The 26,831-nt window shown below is 36.5% G+C and overlaps 1 protein-coding gene across 1 annotated transcript; it reads right to left on the bottom strand.

The window, feature by feature from the left end:
- Positions 1-10,076: 10,076 nt before the first annotated feature.
- LOC115919438 lies at positions 10,077-12,521 on the bottom strand. The gene is made up of 2 exons (XM_030973255.1): positions 12,420-12,521; positions 10,077-12,050 (listed from the first exon to the last, which is right to left on the bottom strand). Exons 1-2 carry the CDS (start codon positions 12,519-12,521, stop codon positions 11,688-11,690), a joined length of 465 nt encoding a protein of 154 aa, XP_030829115.1. The 3' UTR covers positions 10,077-11,687.
- Between the last annotated feature and the right edge of the window lie 14,310 nt (positions 12,522-26,831).

Genomic DNA, 26,831 nt, shown 5'->3' with positions numbered 1-26,831 from the left:
AAGCGGTGTTATTTCTATTTTGGCGAGCGAGCGTAGCGAGCGAGCAAAAAAAATCACTTCTCTTTTATAGGGAAAATATGGTACATAAAACTTGGGTTCATTGTTCCAATGTCAGGGACGTGATTATTAAAAGCGGTGTTATTTCTATTTTGGCGAGCGAGCGTAGCGAGCGAGCAAAATGTTTGTAATGATAATTGGTTCATAAATTTCAGATTTTTTTGTTGCAGGTCAGGGCTTACACAATCATGTCTAAGGTGATGTTAAATCCGTTTTGGCGAGCACGAGCACACCAAAACTTCTTTGAATAACGTTTGGTACATAATTATTAACTGGTTGTTGCAGGTTGGGGCGGGCACGTTAGCGGTGTCAATTCCATTTTGGCGAGCGAGCATAGCGAGCAAGCAAAAAAAAAAAATTCTCTTTTAATAGAAATTAATAAATAAACTTGTTTTTATTGGTGCAGGTCAGGATGGACGCAATCGCGTTTAACGCGATTTAATTCCTTTTTGGCGAGAGGGCGAAACAACTCTTCCATTTTTAATGATATTGTTGCAGGTCAAGGGTGGGCACAATATTGTTTCCAAAGCAATGTCTATTCATTTTATTCGCGAGCGAGTGTAGCGAGCGAGAAAATTGAATTAGTCTCTTTTAGTAACATTTGGTACATACATTGTGTGTTATTGTTGCCATGGTTGCAGGTCGGGGCCCGTCGGGGCAGGCACAATTGTATTCTAGGCAATGCTAATCCTTTTCTTTTTTCAGGGGGACGAGCAAGTGAAAATATTTAATACAAAATAGGCTAGCAAGCAGTTCGCGCCAGCGAGGAGTTTCGAATTTGTTATACCACTTATATTTTCCTATTTTCATTTGTCTTAATTTTTCAGGGCCGTATGCGGAATATTTTTCTGGTGAGGGAGGGGGAAAGATGCGTTAAAAGTTTTCGAAGAATCTCAAAAGCAAAAGGATTGAAGGTAGTTCGAGCGACCGAACTGGTCATGAGGGTACTTTTGCATTTTCAAAAGTAGAATTGAAGGATTTGGTATATGCCTACACTACATTTTCGGGAAAAAAACTGTACGTTTTCAAAATATCTGGGGTCAACTGCCCCCCCCCCCCCTGGTTCGTATACGGCCATGGTCTTTTTTTTAATTTCCCCATTTTTTTCCTTTCCTTTCCTTTTCCCTTTTTTCCTTTTTTCTCTTTCTTTCCTTTTTTTCTTCCCTTTTTCCTTTTTTCTTTTTCTTTCCCTTCCTTTCTTTTCTTTTCTTTCCCCTTTTTCTTTTTTCCCCTGGAGCCCGTCAGGGGGGGCACTCTGCCCCCCCTGCCCCCCCCATAGGTACGCCAGTGCTGGGGGGTCGTGACGTCAATGGAGAAGAACATGTACAGTTGCTGTCTGGCACAGTACACACATCCTCATCGGATAGCGCCACTACATACAGCATGGTTAGCACTGCAACGCATATGGCTGACTGCCAAAGCTGGGAATAAATAGGATAAAGATTACATTCAATTTTGTTATTCTGATTCGGTGAATCGGTGACAATAACAGTATGGTTTTACTGCGAATAAGACGCTACTACACATCCCCTCTTCCAACGCCCAATGCCACTTTTATAACCTTTTTGAGAAAAAAAAATCTTATCTTCCTTACATGTATATGATTGTTCTTTTTTGTTTACGGGCCTTACTTATTTGGTTGTAAAGGAAACTATTATTGAATTGAGACACAGAAATATGTGATCATGACAGTGAACAAAATACAATAAGACAAAATCATATTGAGCATTTAAGTAGATGAGTGTGTACTTTATCCCACATAACCATTTTGAAAAGAATTTCAGATCACGCAAATATGCAAAGTAACGAGCCCTTTCAAGGCGCGCCTTTGTCAAACCATTGATATTGCCATGGTAAATTTGACTAGCAGAATGGCAGAAGTTATCATAGGTGACTTTTGTATATTCCTACAGAGTGGTCAGTATGGTTATGGCAGATATAAACACTCAAATCGATTGAAGATGTGCGTTGTGCGTGTTCATGGATCAGAATGATCAGGCCAGGCCTATACTGTAAAGCCAACAAAGGCATTGTATTGAGCGCTATATGAATCAAAATTATTGTCATTCTTTTAATATCATTAATAATTATAAGAGGTGAAACAGGAAAGTTACAGTAACTGAATGTAGTTTTCGTCTCTCTTTCCTTATCCCTTTTAGAAGTTGACAGCGGCCCACACATCCCATGTTCCGACTGAATGACAGTAGTAGTCCTTAACACTATGCAGAGGCGACTGATGTTTCATTTCTTCTTTTCTGTCCAAAAGTCTGCTTTTGCTACCGATGTGCTTTGAAGTTCGGAGACACGTCATTTTATGGGGTGCTCTCCTCTAACAGCCCCCCCCCCCCCCTCGGACCAATGAGGCGTGCCCACCCAATAGAGAATCAAAGATGTTCTTTCGGTGAAAAACTGCTGTTACCTTTGCTAACCAAACACCCGCCAAACATGAACAGTCTGTATGTGAATACTTATACCTTATGCCTATTCAAGAGCAAATCAATCATAGATTCATAAGGACGTAGAACCCAGAAAGTAATGATTTACCCTGCCGTATCCTTTATTTTGTACCCTTTGTACAATTCATATTTTTTCTTTGTGTTAATCATTCACATCAATAATCAGTCAATGGAAACAGTACTGAGCATGATCCAGTATTGTATGCAGACCACTCGATGTATTGGCCCTTTTACACGATGGTCCAAGCATCGCCATTTCTCCAACATCCCGATATTACGATGGAACTTAGACCACGGGGTCGTAACTTGTAAGGCAAAATATATGCATACATAGGATACTCTTGTTGTACAAGTTCCTTCCAGTGAAAGATTTCCATACTTCAGTCAAATCACGATTTTTGGACATTGGTGTAAACGAGCTACAAGTGTATTTACTCGTATGAGAATGTTTGTACAAGATTTTATATAAAAAGTTTACTCTGCAAATACCAAGGTTCATAGCACATTTTAAACAGTTTAAATACATTTATATTTGTCATGAATACTTTGTGATCATAACTGAACCGAATGTTTTGGGTTATATGTGAAACACTTTTTCAAAAAGGCAAAGAAGGACTGTTTTCAAAAATTACATTGCCCAAATTCAGAAACCTATACACATAAGAATATATGTGACAGGGGGGGGGGGGGGCATCAAACTTCTCTTGGACAATGGACTAAGAGCTAAATATTTGTCTATAAAATAACTAGGTTACGGAATAATGTGTGAGTCCGTAGCAAAATTTCGGGAAAACCCCTTTTGTCAAACGTGGTAACTGGACTATTCTTGCTTCTATAGTACCTTTATCCTGTATTTCTATTGTTGCACAGAGAGATGACGTCAACAGAGAGATGACGTCAAGCAATTTGGAATGTTGTCATTTTATCAAAGCAACAATGGACCCGGTTCGGAGGTGAGGCATGTAGGTTATTTTGAAATGCACAATATCCCCAATTTCACCTTCAATGAATTCAGACCTACTATACAAAATATTGGTTATAGATCATTAACCAAAGCACTGTGTTATTCTGTAAATGATTATTCACAAAGCATAGATTAGTCTAGAGTATTCTAACACGTTTTACTGTTAGTTTTATAAACATTTTATTCATTAATATGTTTTATTGGTTTTAAAAAGCAAAAGATATAACAAAAAAGATAGAGCACAATAATGAAATATAATGTTCATGTACAGGAAATCATTTAGAAAGAACAAACAACAACAAAAAAGGACACTCCCCCTTCCAAAAAAAATATAATAATGTAGTATGGAAATAATTTTTAAAATATTCTTCAATATGAGAGAAAATAAAAGTTGAAGATGTCAAACTAGATTTCAAACTTCTACTTCCTGAAATGAAATGTTAATTTTCCTTTCTTCTTTGGCAACGTAATATAACTTTTGTTTTTAGTATTGATAAATTGTTTAAAACCAACGACAGATGGATGTCTACTTTGGAAGTTGCACACATAATTGTAGTATTTTAGACATAAAAACATAGATGACAAAAACTTGTTCTTCTGGACATCAAATAAGTTTTCAAACAATAAGTTTCAAACAATTTAAAATAAATATTAAAAAAACTCCTCCAAGTGTTAATCTCCTGTAATAGTAACATATCCTTCCAATAGTCATATCGTTTTTCTGGGACATTCCTTTCAAACATCACTTCATATGAATGTCCAATATTATCCTATCTACATGTAGCACATCAATATCATCTTCATTTAGGTCATCAAACCTTCACTAGGAATATTTTTTTATCAGAAAAGTGTATTTACTCCTATCTTATAGTGAAACATCAAAATCAAGAATCAATTCTTTAAAAAATCTATTTTCTGGATTGGGTGGGTTTAGTAGATCACCAACAGTACAATTTATTTATATTGTGTCAATTCTCTGATACAAAAATTGTACGGATTTTGATAGTATACTCACTGGTGTTGACAAACACCTATATCATAAATTTGTCTACCCACGAGGTCGAATGCAGCGTTCACTTTGAAAATTTACCATGCTTTAATATAATTAGCTAATTGAACAGTTTTTTTCATTCAAAAGTATCCTAACGGCTTGATAAATGTCTTGAAAAATAGACATTTAATTTACTTTCCAACAACACTCAAATTTTGTATCGAACAAATCTTTCACCCACTTCGTTTTCTAAGCTAGTGCAAGTGTATACTGATACCAGTCATGCATAGACCACAAGATTATAATCGTTACACAGCAATTTTCTCTGAACTCTGTCTTTGCCTCCATTTCCAATGAATCTATAAGAGTTTATTCAGATCCTTAAAAAGGATGCAAGAATTTTAACACATAACCCCGAGAAAAAAAGATACATTAATTGTGGTAGGAGGAGAGATTTAATAACGCATATTTTACATTCAAAGAAAGATTTCTCATGCTTTCATTAGAAACTTTTAGTAATATTAGTTGGTATGAAGAAGTAGTTTTTACAGGCATTTGTTTCTTGTTTCCGTTTGTATTATATTTTTAGTTTCTCAATTGATTTAGGAGTATGTGTAAAAACCTATCAAATGGAATAAACGTGTTGAACATTATGTCTATATTCGAAACTCTGTTGAATAATTTCGAGAAAAAAAAAACCTCATAAAAAAAGTTCATAAAAAAAGCAAATCATATTGCAAATCAGGTTGCCAACCTCCGGTACAGCTGATTTCGATGCATGGTATTATTTTCCCAACATATGTAACCGTAAGCTGTTTATAGACCTTGGGAATATCGAACAGTTGGGTCGCCATGACAAAATTTCATTCATTGAAAAGGATATGATCGAAAACCTGTGATTTTATTCACCGTATCTATCGATTCGACTTGACATAATATGTATTATAAAAGATAATATGTAGGTTTTCGTACACAGTCTTAGCAGTATTATAATGCCGATGAAATTGGATTTAATATAGGCACAGATAAAGAGTTATGTGCTTGCATTCTCAAATCTGGAACTGTTGAAGCAACAATGACAATAAACTATTATGATAAACTATAATGATAAGATTATTCATTAATAGAAATTAACACTCTTCTTCCCGAGGGCATGAACCTTTTATTACCCCAGCATAACTAGGCTATATACCCATATCCTATACACCTGGTAGGAGAGGGACAATCGTAGGTGACAACATCTTGTTCCAAGGATGTCAGCACCAAGGATCAAACCCTGATCATATGAGGGTTAAAAGCCTTTAATATACCATAATCTCCTAACTGAATTGGTGTACTCAATGATGAGACTTGATCTTGAGTGTCTGGTGGACACATACATCAGACATGGAATGAACTTGTGTGGAATACAGCATGGGACGGACCTACTTACAGGTAGACAATGAGTTTAGTGGGAATTTGACATACTGGGACAAGAAATGCTACAGACCAGAAGGAAAATGATACGAATAGTATACTAACGATGCTTTTAGAAGAACAGCTGATATCCATGATCCGGATTGGTAGAGCAACAGTGTGAGAATGATAATAAATGTAGTCTTCTTTAACCAGTGCGTGAGAAAACTAGGAGTGGCCCATGATTTGTGCTTTTAATGTCCAGTGTAGATATACACCCTTCTTTCCTCAATCCTCGCAGAAGATTGGTGTCACCAATTATTGCTTCCAATATACATAGTCAATGCATGTGAGGGAAAGTGTTCAAAGACTCTGGAAAATGTCGACAAACACAGAACTACAGGAGTCAAACAGGAGACACTACACGATTTGATCATGTTCATGCTAACACGTGGACAAATAATTCCCAGAAGTATGTACATGCATCGTGAAAATATATGTCCAGCAAAATATATTATAACCCCATGATCACGGCAGCATAAAGTTCGCGGATGTGACAATATGGAGCCCATGAACGGGTCTTTTATCATGTACACAAAATCGACAGTCCTGATGCATTGGTTCGTTGACACTAAATGAAACGCCTATGTGCAAAGTTCAGTGGCGTTTTCATTGTCAAAAGCGCAATCATGCATGAATTATTGTTCATTTTCTGATGAAATATTAGGAAAAACGCCTCAAATATGTGACCATGCGTTCAGAGTCTTTGGACCAGTAAATCACAATTCTATGTGTACTATAATGTTTGAGTTATCAGCATGGCTGTATCATTTATGGAAAAAAACACAGACATCGCCCATATCAACAGTTCTAGAAGACTATACTCAGAGCCAGTGACGTAACTTAATGGGAGCATGGGATGTGCACCTTATCGGTATCGAATTGCTTTAAAAACGAACTAGAAAGGAAAAGGAGAAAAGGGGTTTTAAACAAAATAGAAGGATAAAGATTGGAAAGATATGAAAGGACACACACACACACCCATGACCGCTGACCTTCCTTATTTGCATTTCAGTCGGCGAATACATGGAATGAGACTGGTGCCCCCCTCCCTAGCCTTACGGATGCCCCCCCCCCCCCCTAAGACTGGACCCACGCTCTGCTTGGTGAAAATATGTACTATTCTGAAATTCATTGTACTTTCCTGACCTAATTTTAATGGCAAATATATTTAGGGATCAATTGTATTAAGGAGCTAACCATGCACCAACAATTTTGTCGCCTTAAATGCGCTTCACTTTAATTATTAGGAGGAGTCGAGTTGGCTCAGTCGGTAAAGCGTCTACCTGTCGAACCAAAGATCTCGGGTTTGAATACAACCCATGCGGATGACTAAAGCCTGCGTTGTGTGTTAACGTGCCCCTCCCCTTGTTTCATAGACGCAGGCTATGTTAAGTGGAAAACATTTCGTCAATGGGACATGACGTTAAATGGGGACCCCGTGTAGAGGAAAGTCATCACCTTTGCGCGTTAACAACCCACTGCACTATTCGTATAAGAGAAGTGGGAAACCCCGGGTAGAGGTCCACCTGCACAACGCACAGCCATTGCCTTAAAGAGACGCCACACGTAGCAGTCCACCCAAATCTAAAATCTCACTAGTAACAGGCTAAAGGAATACTCGTCACCAAAGTCCCCAGGAAAGAAACATCCATAACTTTGAATATTTCAATAAAACAGTCTATTAGTGAAATACGGACCATATTGTCATCATTTTTAGAAGTCCCTCCTTGCTCATCAACTAATTATCCAGATATTGTAATATTTCAATTTGACGTACGATTTCCAAAGGCTTCCCTTTCTCTCTCTCTCTCTCTCTCTCTCTTCTGTTCATACGCAATATATGTCTCATTCTCTTTATTTACCTTTCTAGTTGTTTATGTGTCTCTATCGTCCTATCTCACTCTGCCTGTCTATCTCTCTCTCTCCCTCTCTCTTCCTCCCTCTCCCTCTCTCTCTCTCTCTCTTCCTCCCCCTCTCTCTCTCTCTCTCGGTCTCTCTCTCTCTCTCTCTTTCTCTCTCTCTATCTCCCTTTATGTTGGTCTCTCTCACGACTTGGCAAGATACAGACGTGTCTTGATATACCAAACAAGCAAGCACACACGATTTTATGAAAAATAGCAACAAAACAAAAGTTTATTAAAAACAAACGCAGGTTTTACAAAACAAAAGATTTCACCTAGTTACAAAAAGGTGACAGGCAAAACACAGTACGTCGACAATAATTAGATTCTGGGCTCAAATCCCAGGTTAACAAGAGAAAGGCTTAACAAAGGAACAGGCAACATGGGGGTAAAGTTTTGCGTTTAGATAAAAACATTACATTGGAAAAAATAAGGGATAATTTGTTGTCCATGAATTATGTATAAAAACAAGAACAACATTTACTAATGTTTTCAAAACAGTCAACGCAATGAGCATTGTTTTAGAACTTTCCAAACACGTTTTCCAAACATTTTAACATACATACAGAAAATTGGACAAAATCCATCACGTTTATATTAACAGGAAAATGGTAAATATTAGAAAAACTTTATCAAGATACATTGTGCATTGCATTATAAGTTTTTATAATATTAATGAGTATATCATATTTTCTCCAGGAAAAAGATACGACAAATACTTCATGAATGATACAAAATTATTTCATTTTGCAAATTAATACAAGCTTTATATTTGTATTTGACTTGCAGGAAGAGGGGGCCATTCAAATCATGTGGCACCAACTAAATGGACCCACTTTCACAATCCGCAATTACCTCACGCCTTACCTTTATACCGACTTCCCAGTCTCTGCAACTACACTGGTCTACGGCAAACTGGGAACCTACTAGGCAGCTTACTCTTTGACCCTCTACCCGGAGTCACAAAATCAAGCACCAATGTTACATCAGTAGATGTTGCTCCTGTAACAATGCATCGAATGCCCGAAGAGACCATCTATGAAGTACGACCCTCGCTTGCCTCAAAGAGTCGCAGGAACCAGGATGTGGCCAGTGGCTACATCGAAAATGATACGTTGAGTTCGATGTCAAGAGTCGTCCAGGGTTGCGAGATAGAGATAGATAGTGTCACCAGTAGTGCCATGTACCACCGTGACCTGGATGATGAAGAACCTTATGATGACGAGTAATATGATTATCCGTATGCTGATAATGCCAAGATACAAATGGGTATGGATCGTTTTCAAACGAAGAGATCGCGACCTGGTGCGCATGAACACGACAACTCGATTTATGCTGTGGTTCTAGAAAACGAAAAACCGATGAATAGACAGCACGATGGGGAATATGAACGCGAGAACCATCGCAGTCGTGAGAGTGATATCTTAGCAGAAGCAGGTAATCATGGAAGAACCCACACTGATCCATTCCCTCTTCCATCCCATCGTGCGAATCTACCTTCTGATGGTACTTAAACAGCTTTGATTGCAGGAACACAATCATCTTGGACGGAATCCTCATTCCCAGAAAGGGAGAGAACAAATTCGTGTCATCTCGTTCTAAAAGAATTATAAGTCAGGTGGATTATAATGGCTATACGACTGCAATTCGAGCATTTTCTTCAATGCGACAGCCGCGACGTCCAGCGACGAAACGAAAATCTAAACCTTCTATTGAACTACGACAAACACCAAGTCCTATGATACCTCCTAGGTTAAGCGAATCAGACATCCCGCCGCTGTCACCCGATCCAACAGCCGATCATAGCATGAAAACTCAGCTACTTCATGCTGTTTCGTCCAATCCGAGATATGTCAACGGGTGTATTATATCTCCCAAACAAAAACCAAAGGAAAGAACTAGATCAAGAACTCCTGCTATGCTTCGAAGAGCAAAGAACGTACTCCCTCTACCAACTACAAAGGTAGACGAAGAGAGTGAGAAACTGTATGACGACATTTTACCGTTTGGAGATTAAGAAAGGACATTTGCTGACCATTTCGAACATATTCAAAGATATTAGCGGATATTTCATGAACAATGATCATTATATAGTCCCAAGTTACGAATACAAATTGTATTTGAGTAATTAATGTTGTTAGAACGTATGGAATATAATTTCAACATTCATATTGTCTACTCTTGGTAGGCCGTAGTGCACCATGTTGTGTTCATAAAAATAAAAGAGCACGATGGATTTCACTTGAAACTGAAAGGTAGACATAAAACTATAATCAATTTTCTCGATTCTTTATTGATGCATACGAAAATATTTATTATGTTTATATAATTAATCCAGCTTGGTACATCGAAAACTTCGTAGTCCGATATCACATGTTCTTCTTATTTTGCCTAGACAAGAAAAAGGCCGTGATAAAAACAATACGTAATTCTGATAGGATACCATTTGACTACCAGACTTTCTGTTAGCTTACATTAGCTTATGCAACTATGCACCATTGCCTCACTATAATGTATTTGTCTATTGACATATCAACCAAATGTACCACTTACCACTGTATGGTATTTTTAAAGCTTCGTTGCTTATACAGTTTATTATATTTCTATTTAATTTATGCATGGATGAAAAAGTGCCTGTGTAAAAACATGTATATGTAGAAGAAATACAAAATACCTGAATATAGGTTAAAATTACAACTCAAATGTCTACTATGCATTTTTGTTCTTCTAATCCTAAAACATACAATTTACTTATCCTACCACTAATATGAAGGAACAATGAATTACGTTGTTAGCCAGAACCTGATACAAAACTTATATCAAGTATCGATTGTAAGTCTTTCTTTGTATAGATTAAATAACATTTCAGATTGAAAAGTTACCGAATTCCGGGGCGGCAGACAAATGGCACTCCTTATTAGCCTAAAAAGGAATTTTGTTCACCTGTCTGATGTGATGCATATAATGGAATTACCTTGATGCGGCACTTGCTCGAACCTGAAAGCATTTCTTCTGCCTCCTCGCAAAATCCTTCAAGTCAAATTTAGATGATGGATTACGTTGGAATAGTCGGTTTTTATTCACTTGTCTTGATTTTGAAGGAAACATGAATAAACCGGTTAGCCATTGCCCCCATCTGTCTCTCCACTACTTGACGATATGATTTATATGTCAGTTCTTTTTATTGTAATGTTATCAACGCTTTAATCTGATTTTGATGTAAGTCTTGACGTGTACCAGAGCACACTATTGTAGTGTTCGTTTTGTTATTCATTTTTATGCTAAAATAAATACACATTCACCATAAATATGGATTTACACAAAACTGAAGTAAAACAGACTAAATCAAGAGATATCCACATTGGTATCAAGTAACAGTACAGTAGCAGAGTAGGAAGAGCATAAACATCCATTATACAAAGATAGCTTAATGTAAACAAAAGAAAATACAAATTCATGTTAAAAAAATATTCTGTGCACAAATAGAATACATTTGAACAACTTAGTATACACGCAGTAAAATATTTATTATAATATCTGCATTACGAAATAAAAACTAGTTTAAAAAAAATAGATATGTATGTATGATGAACATAATCTTTAAAAAAAGAAACAATTGCGAATATCTAGGCTTAATTAAAAGGCGGGTATAAATATCGTTTCTTGTACAAAACATCAATTAAAAATGAAAGGTTTCCAGTATTGTTCAGCGCATCCCTAAAGTACATGAATCAAAATCATACAACTATCCCAGAAAGTTACAGCCGGATTCAGGAATTTTGCAATCAGTCCGAAAGGTCTCTCCTGTGATACAATTTTGGTAGGGATATTGATTTGATGGGCTTGTACAGAACCCAGTTTTAAAGACGTGTGTCGTTAAAACCGTTAGCTACGTACACATCAGACGGCATACTCCCGTTTCTCGATCTGCCTAAAGAGACCATGTTCCTATCATTCACGCTCCTTCTGGCCGCCTTGTTGTAGACTACGCTGCTGCTGCTGCTGACCGTCTCGTGACTCAGGGAAGGATTGCCCCGACTGCGCATACCGTTTGAGCGATGTCCCTGGAATCCTTGGTCGCCTGTCACTGGTCGGTCGTGAAGGCTTCGTCCACTCTGTATCGGGTCCGTTCGACTTCGATGCCTATCTGAAGGATCATGGTGAGATGCTGATGGGTGATGCCCATGTAATTCCATCTGTTGAGATCTCACTTGCATACGAGCCTGTAAATTGAAGTGTACAAATCAGTAGTAGAAGTCTAAAATTGCAAGATAACTTCAAATGCTGTTCTAGTTTTGGAAAATCGATAGAAGTGAATTCACTGAGGTATATTGACGAAGCCTCTGGATTGTCATTTGAGTCGTCCTGGGTTCGATCCTTGCTCGGTTCCTAAATCCTTTGACAACGTGTTTTGCCCACATGTGATATTGCATCATCCATCTTCTCAAAATAGAACAAGACACTTGCATCTCCCAAAGCTAATTAACACGAATATTGATAATGTGCAGAAAATACAAAACTAGCACTACAGAGGTTAGTATGATATATGATAACTGAACCGTTGATTTGCTAGTTTAGGAATGACTACTTACATTGATTTCTTTACTGAATCGAAGGCCCATAGCGCTGTTCTTGAAGGTCTCTAGGTCCTGATGTTGGTGTCTCCTATCTTCTGTGAAGTACAACTGCTGCATGACATCTTCATATCGACGAGCATTCCTGTCGTAATGAAATGGTCTCTTTTTATACCCTTCCAGTTTGTGGAGACGAACACGATAGTATACGACGAGGACGACGAAGAAGATGATGAAGAGGAGGATGAGAATCGTGATAGGGACTAGGATAACAAGGAGTACGACGTTAGAAGAGTTAGAGCATTGAGGCCCGGAGTATCCACTGGCGCAGCTGAAAAGGAAGACCATTCGCAAGATTAAGTTTTATACCGCATGATTTCAAATTTTAAAGTATTATCTATTTTCTTCTAGTCATTTCGTCACGTTTAGCAAAGCATTCAAATTATATTTACACAGTGTCACAGTAACATAAACGCAATTTAAAAGCACTCTAATGTAATATAGAAGGAAAGGAAGAATGGTTAGATACTGTTAAACAATCAGCTTGTAATTTGTATGGTTAAATGATTAACAAAATACAAGCAAATTTTATCGTACTCACAATCGACATAACAGATTTAAACAACTATATCAATGCGTTTTTACAAAATGGCCATTTAAATTAAGTATAAAGTATGTATATTCCATTGTCGATTCCCTTTGAGAACTCCATTTTTTTTTAAAGTATATTTATTAACCATTCTTACTTGATTTCAGATTAATCTAGTTTTGTTTATACATATTCCATTTGATAAAGTATTTATGACATTAATGAATATTACAATCCCCCGAAACATCTCTGAGCTCAAACATGCCTTTATTTGATTTGTCTTTTACTCTCAATATTAATTGGATGTCCAAAAATATTATTAAATGTTTTCATTATTTTTGACAAAATGTAATTATTCCTTAATACGATCATGGCAGAATCGGATATTGAAATATGTGACGACGACATGTTAGTAATTTCTATCGCAGTGTGGGTTAAAATTGAGGAAAATCAATATGGGAAAGATGTCGTTATAGAGAAACACATAAATTAAGAGACTTACACGCAAGTGAAGTCAAAGGTGTTATGGTCAATCTGGCACTCGCCGTTGTTCTTGCAGGGCGTAGGGGAACAAAGTACGTCCAGATCTGTGAGGAATTGACATGTTTATATGTGTTATATGCATGTAGACCTATATACCGCATACCAGGTTCTGTCGGTGAGGGGGTTGATACATTCATGACCGTGACATTTAAGCCTGCATCTGTTCAAAATTTGGGATCAATGTAATTCACATATTTAATTTCACAATAGACATACCCCTGCTTTACAATTATGTAGGGTAAATTCATATTGCTGATTCATATCCCAGCCATATAACTTGGGCCAAATCAAGTTTAATTCCTGTTCGTTAATTTTTCAAAACTACCGTAAATAACAAATAACCGATTTACATCGGGTATTTAAGCAATTATTATGCCCCTATCATTTTCATTCTGCATTTCAAAAATATAAACAATAAGGCATTAATCGTCAAGTACATAGTCCATTGGTTAGGACGTTTCCTTTCGCATTATATTTATTTCCACGAGAGTTGCCAAAGCTGTTGTATAGGTTATTTTCTTAAATATGTTATATATACATGTATTTGAATTCCCCTAAAATTGGGGACCCCATATGAACGACACTGATATCCAGAGTGTCCCATTCCACAAGTGGAAAATACATTAATTGAATAAAAGAGATAACTTTGAACGCTGAAAGATTATGAATGTTTAGCAGTGAATTATGTTAACGACATTCGTGCTGACCAGGCTGTTCGATGCCACAGATGGAAAATAAATGAATTGCATTTAAGAGAAAAATAACCTTGAACTTAAACTTTGAAACGTTACACTTTGTTCATTTGCTGTTATTTTTCAACATAATTTCATGTATGTCTGAATTACTGAAAAAAATACGACTGAAAATAATTAGGAAAACATGATTATAAAGAATGATCGCGTATCGTAATTGTTAGTGATCGTCAAAATAGTAAACTTACAGATGAACCTCTAGCTAAAGATCACAATGTGAAAAGCACTTCACAAAGGTTTGTGTATATTGAATATCATTGTTATTACTGTTGTTATCATTATCATCATCATCATTATACCAAGTGAATTATTTGATTCTGTCGGTGAGGGGGTTGATGATGGTGAAAACATCGATGCCGTTGGAGGGTTAGAAGCTGGAGTACCAGTAGATGGTACGGTCACTGTGTGAAAAGAACAAAGATAATCTCTGGATTAATATGATATTTCACCATTCATAATGTCGTATTTCTTTTCATGAAAATGGAGATCCACTGAAAATTATCCTATAATTCCTTGTAACTTGATTAAGAATGATATAAATATTTTTTTGTTGTTTAGCAAAGAAAATAAAACATGTACACTTGTATAATTACTTGTGTATACTTTGTAAAATGATTTTTGTAATTCACTTAGTAAAATGGAAATAAAGCTCGAACTTGAACTTAAACTTGAACTTGAGCTTGAACTTGAACTAAAATATTGAATTATTTTTAATATCTTACTTTATTTACACAATTATACAAAAATAGGGTTCAAAAGCTTATTAAAAGTATAATAGTAGTAACATGATCATCATTATTATTATTACTATCATTATCATTGGTATTAATATTATTATTAATATCACCAACATTATCATTATTATCATTATTATCATCATCATCATCAATTTTATACCAAATTGAATTAATTGTATATCAGGAATAATCAATCTTCTTTTACCAGGTTCTGTCGGTGAGGGGGTTGATGATGGTGAAGACGTCGATTCCGTTGGAGGGTTGGAAGCTGAAGTAGCGGTAGATAGTACGGTCACTGTGTGAGAAGAACAAAGATAATCTCAGGATTAATATGATATTTCAACAGTCATAATTTCATATTTCTTTTCATGAAACGGAGATACACTAAAAATTATCCTATAATTCCTTGTAACTTGATTAAGAATAATATAAATATTTTGTTTTGTTTAGCAAAGAAAAAACAAACATGTACACTTGTATAATTACTTTTGTATACTTTGTAAAAAAAAATTGTAATTTAGTTTGTAAAATGGAAATAAAGCTCGAACTTGAACTGGAACTTGAACTTGAATTAAAATATTAAATTATTTTCAATACCTTACTTTATTTACACATTTATACAAAAATAGGGTTCAAAAGCTTAAGGAACGATGGCTCCGTGGATATCAATAATCTTTTACCAGGTTCTGTCGATGAGGGGGTTGATGATGGTAAGGACGTCGATTCCGTTGGAGGGTTAGAAGCTGAAGTACCGGTAGATGGTACGGTCACTGTGTGAGAATAACATAGATAATATCAGGATTATTATGATATTTCACCATTCATAGATTCTGGTTTTTCATTTTTATTAAATTGGACACACACAACAGATACAAATATGAAACGATTTTGAAAATCATTTACAAAATGACACAAAAATATGGTGTAAAAAGGAAAGGGTGCAAAGACTCAGTAGTAGAGAAGTGGTCCCGTAAACGGAGGGTCCCAGGTTCGAAACCAAGGTAAGGCAGTGATCCTCTTTACTAGTTCCCTCGGAGATGACTTAAAGCCGTCGGTCTGTTGGTAGCTTACTTATATGCAGCATACACGCTTTCATAGTAATTAGGTAAAGGTCATGATCATCATTATCATTATCATGTTAAATTGATCGCTATCTAAATATTGTTATCATTATTATTATTAGTAGTAGTAGTAGTAGTAGGAGTAGTAGTAGTAGTAGAAGTAGTAGTAGTAGTATATAATAGTACTTGCAATATTTGAAATCTCTATTATAAGTTTTTCAGCCATTTAAACACTTTTTTCATTCAATTTCGTCACAAAACCTTGTGATCTTGCACACCTCAATTTCGATTTCAGAACTTTGTCCGATCAATGTAATTATTTTGCATCCAATTTCGTCAAAGTTAAATCAAGTTTCTCAATTAGATAAGTACAAATATACACATTTTAATTGGCAGGTGTACAGACAGGTTTTCTTTCATGAATTTTCATGGAATCATGGAATTCATGGAATTGAATAACACGAAGGCATATTTTAGTTGATTGTTCTCGACAAGAGAAATAAAAGTATGGAGTTTTCCCATAAGCTGTTTTCCACAGCATACTTTGTGTGAATGAAATGAATTCCCTTAATTGGTTGCATTGTATCCACACTAATATTTTACATTGTTGCTCATCGTATATTCAACCTGATTAAAACTTGAACAATCAATGCATAGCCAAAATTAAGAATGTGAAACTCAGTTACATGTATTTAAAAAAAAGGAATTGTCGACGCTAATGGTATTGAAAACGTATATTATTGGACCTACGCTGTTCAAAAAATAATGCAAACGTATAAACATACAGCAAGTTTCAGGAAGAAATGAAAAGACAAAGCGTAATAACTATAACAAACAAACAAGTGACGAACTTGAACGACGCTTTGATGAAATCGATTAAAAAGTGACGAAAATTTGCAAGAGAGCTGCCGTGACAAAATTGGACGTAATATGATTTTCAAAAATTGGACAAAGTTCCAAAATGAATGACCAAAGACGAAATTGACTGTTTTATATAAAGGAAGTTTCGGGACGAGATTGAATGAAAACGGTTTGAAACTGAATGAAAAACGGAAAGAAAATCTATAATAATCAATATTATATCCTGAATCAAAAATATATTGGTTTTTGATTTGTTGAGAGCTCTTCACATGACCAGAAATATTTCAACCATTTTAAGGTTGCTCTGAAAAAGTAAGGAGTTGGAAACAAAAATTGATTAAGTTCGTTAAATTCAACAAAAATTGTTGAAATGTTTAAAACATTATATTTGCAATTAATTGTTCTTTTTATTAATTGTTTAGATTTAAAGAAAATAAAAAGAAAAAAAAGAATTTCTTTTTTGTGTTTGAAATTTTTGATGCAGGATATAAAACAAATACCCCCTGCCTTCTTTCCGAGGTACTTGGTGACTCCAATAGTATTTGTTTCGGGGCTGCGCCCCTAACCTTATTGTATCATACAGAGGGGTTCGAAATCACCTTAACAATTTGCGAACTATCTTGAAAAAGAAGTATTATGAAACTGGTGTTCGAGAAAATAAGACAAACCCCCGGAAACTTTGGAAACTCCTAAAATCTTTTAATGCATTAATCTGTAAATGATATACATGGTTGGAAGATCAAAGGAGTCGTTGAAGCTGATAAATCTGTTATTGTAAACGAGTTAAACAATCATTTTGTCTCTTTTGGTGTCCCTTTTGGTGTAAGTAAAAAATGAAACCCAGAGTGGTCAAGGTGATGCTGGTAGATACTTTTAATCACTCCCTACCGGATTTTTTTTTTGATGAAATAGGTGATGGTTTTGTCCTCAATGAGTTGCAAAGATTGCAAACCAATAAATCATCTGGTCTTCATGGGATAAATGGTCTACTGATAAAAATAGCTACGCCGGTTATTTACAAACACCTTACTAAATTCTTCAACTTGTCAACTTGTACAGCAATATAGTTCACAAAAGTCATTAAACAACACAAGAAAATGGTCAGAGTAATCTTGCGGGTTAATGTAAGAACCCCGACTGGAGAAAATTTTTATAGACTCAAGTGGGTTAGCATTAAAAATAGGTGAAAATATTTCAAATGCAAAATGATTTATTCTGTTTTGGAAAATCAAACTCCGGTCTATATTCTACAAATGATTCAAAAATCCCAATATGTACATAACATTAGAACGCGCAGATTAATCTTACCCAAAATAAAAACATAGATGGGAAAACATGGTGCGGCTCTTTGGAATAGTTTACCTAATTTGTAAAGAAATGCGCCATCAAATTCTTAATTTACTCTTTTGTTTTGGCGTTATGATTATCTTAATAAATGAACTGATCCATTGTGTTGTTTTTTGTTTCTTTTCCTTTGTTCGAAAATGTTGTACCTAAATTTATTTTGTCTCGATTTGTATTGTTTACATCGATATGTTTGCAAATGTTGTATTTTTGTTGTAGGGCCATCACGGAAAACAGTATTTAACTACTGATGGAGCCAATAAATGAATACAAGATCAATCATGAACATTCTGGTACGGTACTACGAAAGAAAGAGATGTTAATCGCTTTGCTTAGTACGTATATGTTTAATAGTCATACACGACGTATATATTATGGAAACGACTTACCGTTCTGGCAGTTCTTGCCTTCATATCCAGGTACACAGGTACAATTATAGTCATTAAAGAGATCTGTACATGAACCACTGTTATCACACGGGTTAGAAGCACATTCATCCGTCTCTGATAAAAGTAAGAAGAAATAGAAATTTATTTTAAACACAAAGTGCAAGTTGCATTATCTCGACTGTATATGAACAGCGCTTGCATTTCCATTTTCTTCATCTCGTTCTTTAAACAATTCAGTGTGTTTTATTTACGTATATTTGAATGATTTGCTACTTGTTAATTGTATCGCGAACATTTTTGGTACGGTACTACGAAAGAAAGAGTATTGTGAAAATTATTTATCTCATTAAATATGCAAATTATATACAAATTACTCAAGGCCAAGGACATGAATATTCAAAATATATTTAGTGCTTGTTCTTTGTACTACTACTTTTGTCGTAATAACGATATCAAGGCACTTTTTGTGATTTTGATAGTACATTGTATGCACAACAATCTTATGACAACTTTTGTATAGTTTTCATCATTTACATAAAATTATGATATTTCAAAGAAAAAAAAAATTCGAATGATTTTTGGAAATGATTTTGCTTGTGAGGTATGTATGTGCACAAAACATGATAGGATTGTTTTTTTTAATGAAAACTTATGTTTCTGCCAATTCTGAAATAATTCTGATGAATATTTTTCAAGTTACAGCATTTTTTGTCAAAAATTTATAATTCAGAGATAATTAGCATATTATAAAGGTACTTCAAACACAGTTTCCTACAATACATTTTATCCAAAATGGGATAAATTGACCTGCAGTCGCGAGTTCAGTTGCTCTAGGGTGCCTCCATGGACGCAGCTTTCTTAGCACGTACTCAAATGCACTGAACCTACAAGGCCAATAGTTGGCAACAAACACATTAGTACCCTGTCAGTTACATCCAAAGGTCAATTGCAACACTAAAAAGTGTACAATTTTGACTGTTTTTCTAAATAATTTTGGACCAAAATTATTCACTTCCGGTCTGATTATTGGCTTCCCTGAAACTTTCTCTGCCCTAAAATACAATCAAATACTACAGAATATCATGAAAACAGCAATTGAAAAATGAAGAGCATAATCAAACTACTACTAAAATACTAAAAATCAAAATTGAGATTTTTGTTTTCTTATTTAAACTAGACTGGCCCCTTAATAATCATACACAACGTAAACATTGTGGAAACGACTTACCGTTCTGACAGTTCTTGCCTTCATAACCTGGTACACAGGTACAATTATAGTCATTAAAGAGATCTACACATAAACCACTGTTTTCATAAGGGTTAGAAGCACATTCATCCGTCTCTGATAAAAGTAGGAGGTCACAAAAGTAGAGATCAGAAAGTGCATTTGGTCTAATTTGTCGGAAAAATATGATAGTAGACTAGCCAAGACGTATGTATATATTATGTTTTGGGGGAGGGCATATAAATAGATAGGTGTAAACAGTGGTGTTAGTATGGATTCAGGTATAATTGTCTCACTGGTGCATTGGAGACCTTCGAGGGAGAAAAAAAAACCAAACAGAGAAACCAGGCGCAGATCCAGAGGGGGCAAGCGGGCCTTGCCCCCCCCCCCCCCCCGCAAAAAAAAAAAAAAAAAAGGAGAGAGAGAGAGAAGGAAAGAAGGGAAAGGGAAAGAGGAGAGAAAGGGAAAAAAAGAAGAGGAAGAAGGAAAGAAAAGAGGGAAGAAGTAGATCGGGGGGGCAAAAGGACTTGCCTCCCAGGCTGTTGCCCCCCCCCCCCCCCCCCAATCAAAAAATAAAAGAGAAGGAAGGAAAGGGAAAGAAAAAAGGAAAAGAGGAGATACAGGGAAGGAAAAAAGAGGAAGAAGAAAAGAAAAAAAGGGGATAACGACACAACAAATCGTCTTCTTTCTCTAATGATTTAATGAAAAGTAAGCTTCCGCTTAGCGCGGGAGGGGGAAAACTAAATTCAGACGAGGATTATTTTTTGGGAACGGTACAACAAATCGTCTTCTTTCTCTAATAATTTATTGAAATATCAAAGCTTCCGCGTTTTGCGGAGGAGGGAGGGGGAAACTCGCCCCTCCCTGCACCCACCCACCTCCAATTACGTCACTGCTGGTCACCATTACGAACCAATATTTGGCTCGCATAATTTCAAATTTTGCCCCCCCCCCCCCCCCCTAAGAAATCCCGGATCCGCGCCTGATGTATATACAACGGCAACAGTTTCAATATAAAATGTAAGTTCTTCTTACTTAAATCATTGGTCTGGAAACAAGTATTTGCCCATCATTGTATTACATTTTCACTGACAATGAATTCACATTGTAATGCAATTTTCAAGTTTCCCAGGCTTATTTAGGAGAACAGAAGATTGATATTGTTTAGTTGTACGATAACATCACTCAGTTTGATTTGATTTGATTGGAGATATATCTCATTAAAAACAGAGTAAAGGCTATACAGTATCAAACAAACCTACACCATTAAACTTCAAGCTCACTCACACATGATTTATTGCGACACTTTCAAGGCTACTTATTATTTCAAGTTCATACAAAGGGCAACAGCTTCAATATTAAACGTAATTAAATCATTGGTCTGGAAAATGTTAATGCCCATTGTTGTATAATATACAACATTTTCCATAACGATGAATATACATTGTATAATGCAATTTTCAGGAAAACCATACTTGTCATTACTGTTATATTTGTTATATGATACTAAAGCAAATCGTTTCGCTTATCGATAAGATAAATCAATGTGAAGTACGTGTCAAATAATAAAATCATTACGTGCTATTTTTAACCGGACTAGACATTTGAAATGAAGGCAAGCAAGTTTTTTAAACAAAGAATTCAGAAATTGAACAACATTGCACATTTTAGTCTACACGGCATGCTCTATACCCTTAGTTGGACTGTGAACAGTTGTCTTCTTAAGTCTTCCATATAAATAGGTATCGCACACCAAAAATAAGTACAACAAACACATGTTATTTGATGATTGCAAATGATCAAGCTTCAAAAAACAAAATACAGATTTGAAATCGGTCAATGCGTTGTGATTTTATACCATTTTTTTTACATCGCAAATTACTGAAAAACCTGCCAGAAATGGTCAAATTGGCAAAAATGGCAAAATTCGACAAAGTTGACAACTTAATTCATCACTTTCTTGGACACAAATAATTAATTAAATTATCAGACACTAAAATATCATCTTTGTGGTAAAAAATACAAAAAAGAAAATTCATATATCTATTACCGTTTTGAAAACAGAAGCAAACAAAATAAGTCATTTTTGCGAATCTGCAGATATGAAAAAGTTGTGAAAATAACTAAGTCCGTCTAATTAATATGCGCATATGTAATCAAATCAAAACCGAACATGATACATCAATGAAACCTATGTATATAAGACAGGTATGGATTTTTTTTAATTTTTTTTTTGAAGAAAAATAAAATTATGAATATTCATCAAATATGCAAATTAGGTCATTTAAGCTAATTATATATATAGAAAAGTCAAACCGTTCATTTTGTTGGCATTTTTTAAAATCATATATTTATAGATCATATTTACACCATATATTAACATTAAATTCCAAATATTTTTGCAATGCCAATAAAATATGGCGATGGAAATTACTTGGATCACTGTTACAGCTATTTCCTCATATGTTTCACAAATTATTCAGAAAACCGAACAAATGATAAGAATCTGCAGACTTTCAGATACATCACAGTATAGTTTCTTTTTAAAAAAATGTCAGATTTGAGGATTTATGACGATTTTCCGAGAAATCATTTAATTCAACAGGCCATAACATTCCACAGGGACTAAATTTCAGAAAGAAAAAAAAGTTTGGTGACCCCAGTACAGTTGTGGCTATTTTAAGTGTAAATAACAAATTGATTTAATGAGTGAAACATATGAGGATATTGCATTTTTGTAGGGGAGTTTTATACATTGACGTGCATTTTCACCACGCAGAATAACAGTCAATGGGCGATCAGCGGGCCATGTCACACATGGCTGAAAAGACAATATTCTAATTAATAATTTAACATACTTCCCATATGCTTATAACAATGAAACTACACAGAATTGTAGTTAAAGGTATGCTTGAAAGACATGTGAAATTAAAATTTAAAAATATTGTTCAGTTTTTTTTAAAGAAATTTACGAAAATTGCTATTTCTACCAACTGACTGCTGTTGTGTATGTGTGTATGTGCATGGGGCAGACTGTGTGCACAGGCAGTGTGATCACCCTTATATAAATATAAATTTAAAGGAGGTCAATAATCATTATAAAAACAATGTGATAATATTTTTTCTTGGGGGGGACGGGAGGAGGGCAATTCAAAAATGGACTGATATGTGAACATTAATATTGATAGGTCGCTTCACAAAAGGGGCATACATAGTCCTTTTTTGTGCATAGTTTTTTGAGCAAAACACAAAATAGGTGGAGCCAACGTCCACACAGGTCACATCGCACCCATGGAGGTTTTGGCCCGAATTTACAAAGGAGGTTTGTCGACAAATCTAGGTTTATGTGCTTTATATGACGCGTTTCGATGCGTTTCAGACCAAGGTTTAGACAAACCTTGTCTGAAACGCGTCATATAATTATGACCCACATAAACATAGTTTTGTCTACAAACCTCCTTTGTGAATTCGGGCCTTTGTGTCTGTGTCCTTCCCTGGCTTTTCACACGACACATTTTTCCGAGAATTTATTCTCTTGGACACAGCTAGAGCGTTCTGCAATTGAAAGCGAAATGTGCGAGTCAGGGGCGGCGATCCCGGGGGAAGGACGGGGTACACGTCTTCCCTTAATTTTCTGAGGGGGATCGTCCCCCATGGATAATTTGAAAAAGTGCACACCAACAAAATGTATAGCAAATACTGACAAAAGACTGCAACACGCTTTAAGGCTCTGGTGGGCCCAAGAGTACAGCGTTTAGACTAATAGAAATGCTAAAATCTTCTCGCTCGGTCGCTACGCTCCTTTGCATAATATCCTAAAAATATACAAGTAAATATTGTAGAAAATATGTATTCTGTTGGTATCACGTATGTACAGTTTACACTGTGTGTTAACAAGATTAAAAGTTATAGAAATAGATCAGTGTTCCAAAAATGAATATTCAGCTTGCTCTTTTAAAAAGTCCCTTCCTGCTCAGTACTTACAAAAATTTACCTAGTCAATATTTACAACCCTTCGGACTGCACACTAGATATCGGCAAAGTAAAAGTGAAGCGTGAAAAAAGTATATTGCTTGTTTTTATGCTGTAGTTTTGCTAAAGAATGTAATTTTGTAACACAACAAAACTTCAAAAACCTGTGAGGGGTTTACATATAAGACTTATCATACAGCTTTATGGGGGGTAGTCTTTTCCGTCACCTCCGCCTCTTTCACTGGCGTACTGATGGGGGGCAGTAACCCCCCCCCCCCCCCATACAATTTAAATATGGGTTATTTTTAATTTGATACCAGTGATTTACAAGTATTGCTAAAATGGCAGTATTTTTCCATGAGCTCCCGGGGGCTCTACCCCCTGGAACCCACCAAGGGCCCTAAGGCGGGCCCCTGTTTGCTCATCTGGACGTAATTAAATGCCTAAAGTCATTGAGCTTTCGGGGGCTCTGCCCTCTGGACTCAACCAATGGGCCTAAGGCGGGTCCCTAGATGCGTAATTTGGTGCCTGAAAGCCCTTCCGTTATGTATTTCTTATGTATTTCTTTGTCTTTCTTTCTCCATATCCTCTGCATTCTCCTTATGTATTTTTTTGTTTTTCCTTTTCTATTACCTTCCCTTCCCTGGGTATACATATACATGCACATGTACTATATATGGCTAAACAGTTTTGTAAAAAATAAATAATAAGCGCGAACGGTCAAGGAGTAAGAAGAAGGCAAAAAGAGAACAAAGACGGCATCCATGGAAGCCATGTGAGAGTGTCCACTTTTTTCGCTTTTACTTTCACCCTTGCATTCTTTCCTGAATCAGAGTTATCTCACACCTTGTAGACTCGTGCAGGTTATGATCTTGTGTGTGTGTGTGTGTGTGTGTGTGTGTGTGTGCGTGTGTGTGCGTGTGTTTGAGTGTGTGCGTGTAACGAAATAACGTATACAATAGCTTGGCAATTCTCATGGTTATGAGATACAATGTGAAAGGAAATGAGAGAATAATGGTCGCGTAGCTTAAATCAAAGTTCCCCATTGCAGTCCTCTCTTTTTGGATATTTTTGCATTTTGTTTTTGTAAGAGGTGTAGCGCCAGAAGAAAGAAGAGGAAGAAGAAAAGAAACGGGCGAAGAAGGAGATCGGGGGCAAAAGGGCCTTGACTCCCAGGCTGTTGCACCCCCCCCCCCCCCCCCCCTCCAATCAAAAAATAAGAGAGAAGGAAGGAAAGGGAAAGGGTAAGAGGAGATAAAGGGAAGGAAAAAGAGGAAGAAAAAAGGAAAAGAAAGGGGATATCATTTGCAATTTTCCCGCCGGTTGATCGAGGAGGGGCAAAAGGCTCTTACCTCCCCCCGCCCCCGCTATAACAAAGAGAGAAAGAAGGAAAAGGGAAAGAGGAGAGCTAAAAGGGAACAAAAAAGAGGAAGAAGAAAAGAAAAGGGTGAAAAGAACGGGAAATCAGTTCCGGTTAATCCCGCCAACAACGTGTGGATCGGGGTGGGGGCCGAAAGGCCCTTGCCCCCCCCCCCCAACCCCCCCCCCCCCCCCTCGGCAAACCTTAATGAGGAGAGAAAGGGAAAGAAGAAAAGGGGGGCACTGGCGTACTGACAGGGGGGGGGGGCTTGGGGGAATTCAAATTCAAACGTGGTTTATTTCTAATTCCATAACGGTGGCTTACAAATAATGCTGAATTCTTTCCGAGATTTTTCCTCAGTTTTTAGTAAATTATACTTTTGTATGCGTTTGTTGGAAAATGACAAATTTCCTAAATTTACAGCCAGTCAAGAAATATGATTCTTGAGAAAAGTTAGGGCCCGGGGATCGGCTGGATTCGCAAGCCTCGAGCTCCCCCCCCCCCCCCCTCCCCCCTCCACTTTTTTTGAAAAGGTATAGTAAAGAGAAATAGAAATAAAGAGAGCAAGAAAGAAAGAATAGTTAACTAGCTGCTCGTCTGACCGAAATTAAACGCCTAAAAACCCCTGAGCTTCCGGGGTTTCGTCCCTTGCACCCCGCCTAGGGCCCTAGACTCCCCTGGATGCTAATCTGACGGAAATGTAATGCCTAAAACCCCTGTTTTCTGGGGGCTTCGCCCGCTGGACCTCACGCCAATTAGTGTCCTGCCAGTGTCACAAATAAGGTATAAAAATATGTTCATCTGACCGTAATCAAATGCCTAAAACCCCTGAGCTTCCCGGGTCGGACAAGGTATCAAAATTTGTTTATCCGACCGCAGGCGCGTAGCCAGGGGGGGGGGGGGATAGAAAAAAAATAGAGAGGAGAGGAAATGAAGAGGACGTAGGGAGAAAAAGGAGCAGACAAAAAACATCTTTGAAATTCAGACAAGAATTAAGAGTATAGAGAACGGTACAACGAATCGTCTTCTATCTCTAAAAATTTAATGAAACGTCAAAGCTTCCGCGCTTCGCGGAGGGGGGAGGACTGAATTAAGACAAGGATTAAGAGTATAGAGAACGGTACAACGAATCGTCTTCTATCTCTAATAATTTAATGAAACGTCAAAGCTTCCGCGCTTCGTGGAGGGGGTGCTTAATTAAGACAAGGATTAAGAGTCGAGAACGATACAACGAATCGTTTTCTTTCTCCAATGATTTAATGAAACGTAAAAGCTTCCGCACTTCGCGCGAGAGGAGGGAGGAGGGCTGAATTAAGACAAGGATTAAGAATCGAGAACGGTACAACGAATCGTTTCTTTCGTCAATGATTTAATGAAACGTAAAAGTTTCCGCGCTTCGCGCGGGAGGGGAAAATTGCATTCAAACGAGGATAACTTTCGAGAACGCAATAACGAATCGTCTTCTTTCACTAATAGTAGGGTGATCACACTGCCTGTGCACACAGTCTGCCCCATGCACATACACACACACACACAAAAGCAGTCAATTGGTAGAAATAGCAATTCTCGTAAATTTATTTAAAAAAAACGCATCGAA

Source organism: Strongylocentrotus purpuratus, unplaced genomic scaffold (assembly GCF_000002235.5).
Source record: "Strongylocentrotus purpuratus isolate Spur 01 unplaced genomic scaffold, Spur_5.0 spur5_scaffold_6, whole genome shotgun sequence".
Classification (NCBI taxonomy): domain Eukaryota; kingdom Metazoa; phylum Echinodermata; class Echinoidea; order Camarodonta; family Strongylocentrotidae; genus Strongylocentrotus; species Strongylocentrotus purpuratus.
This window is presented reverse-complemented; position numbering and strand designations above follow the sequence as displayed.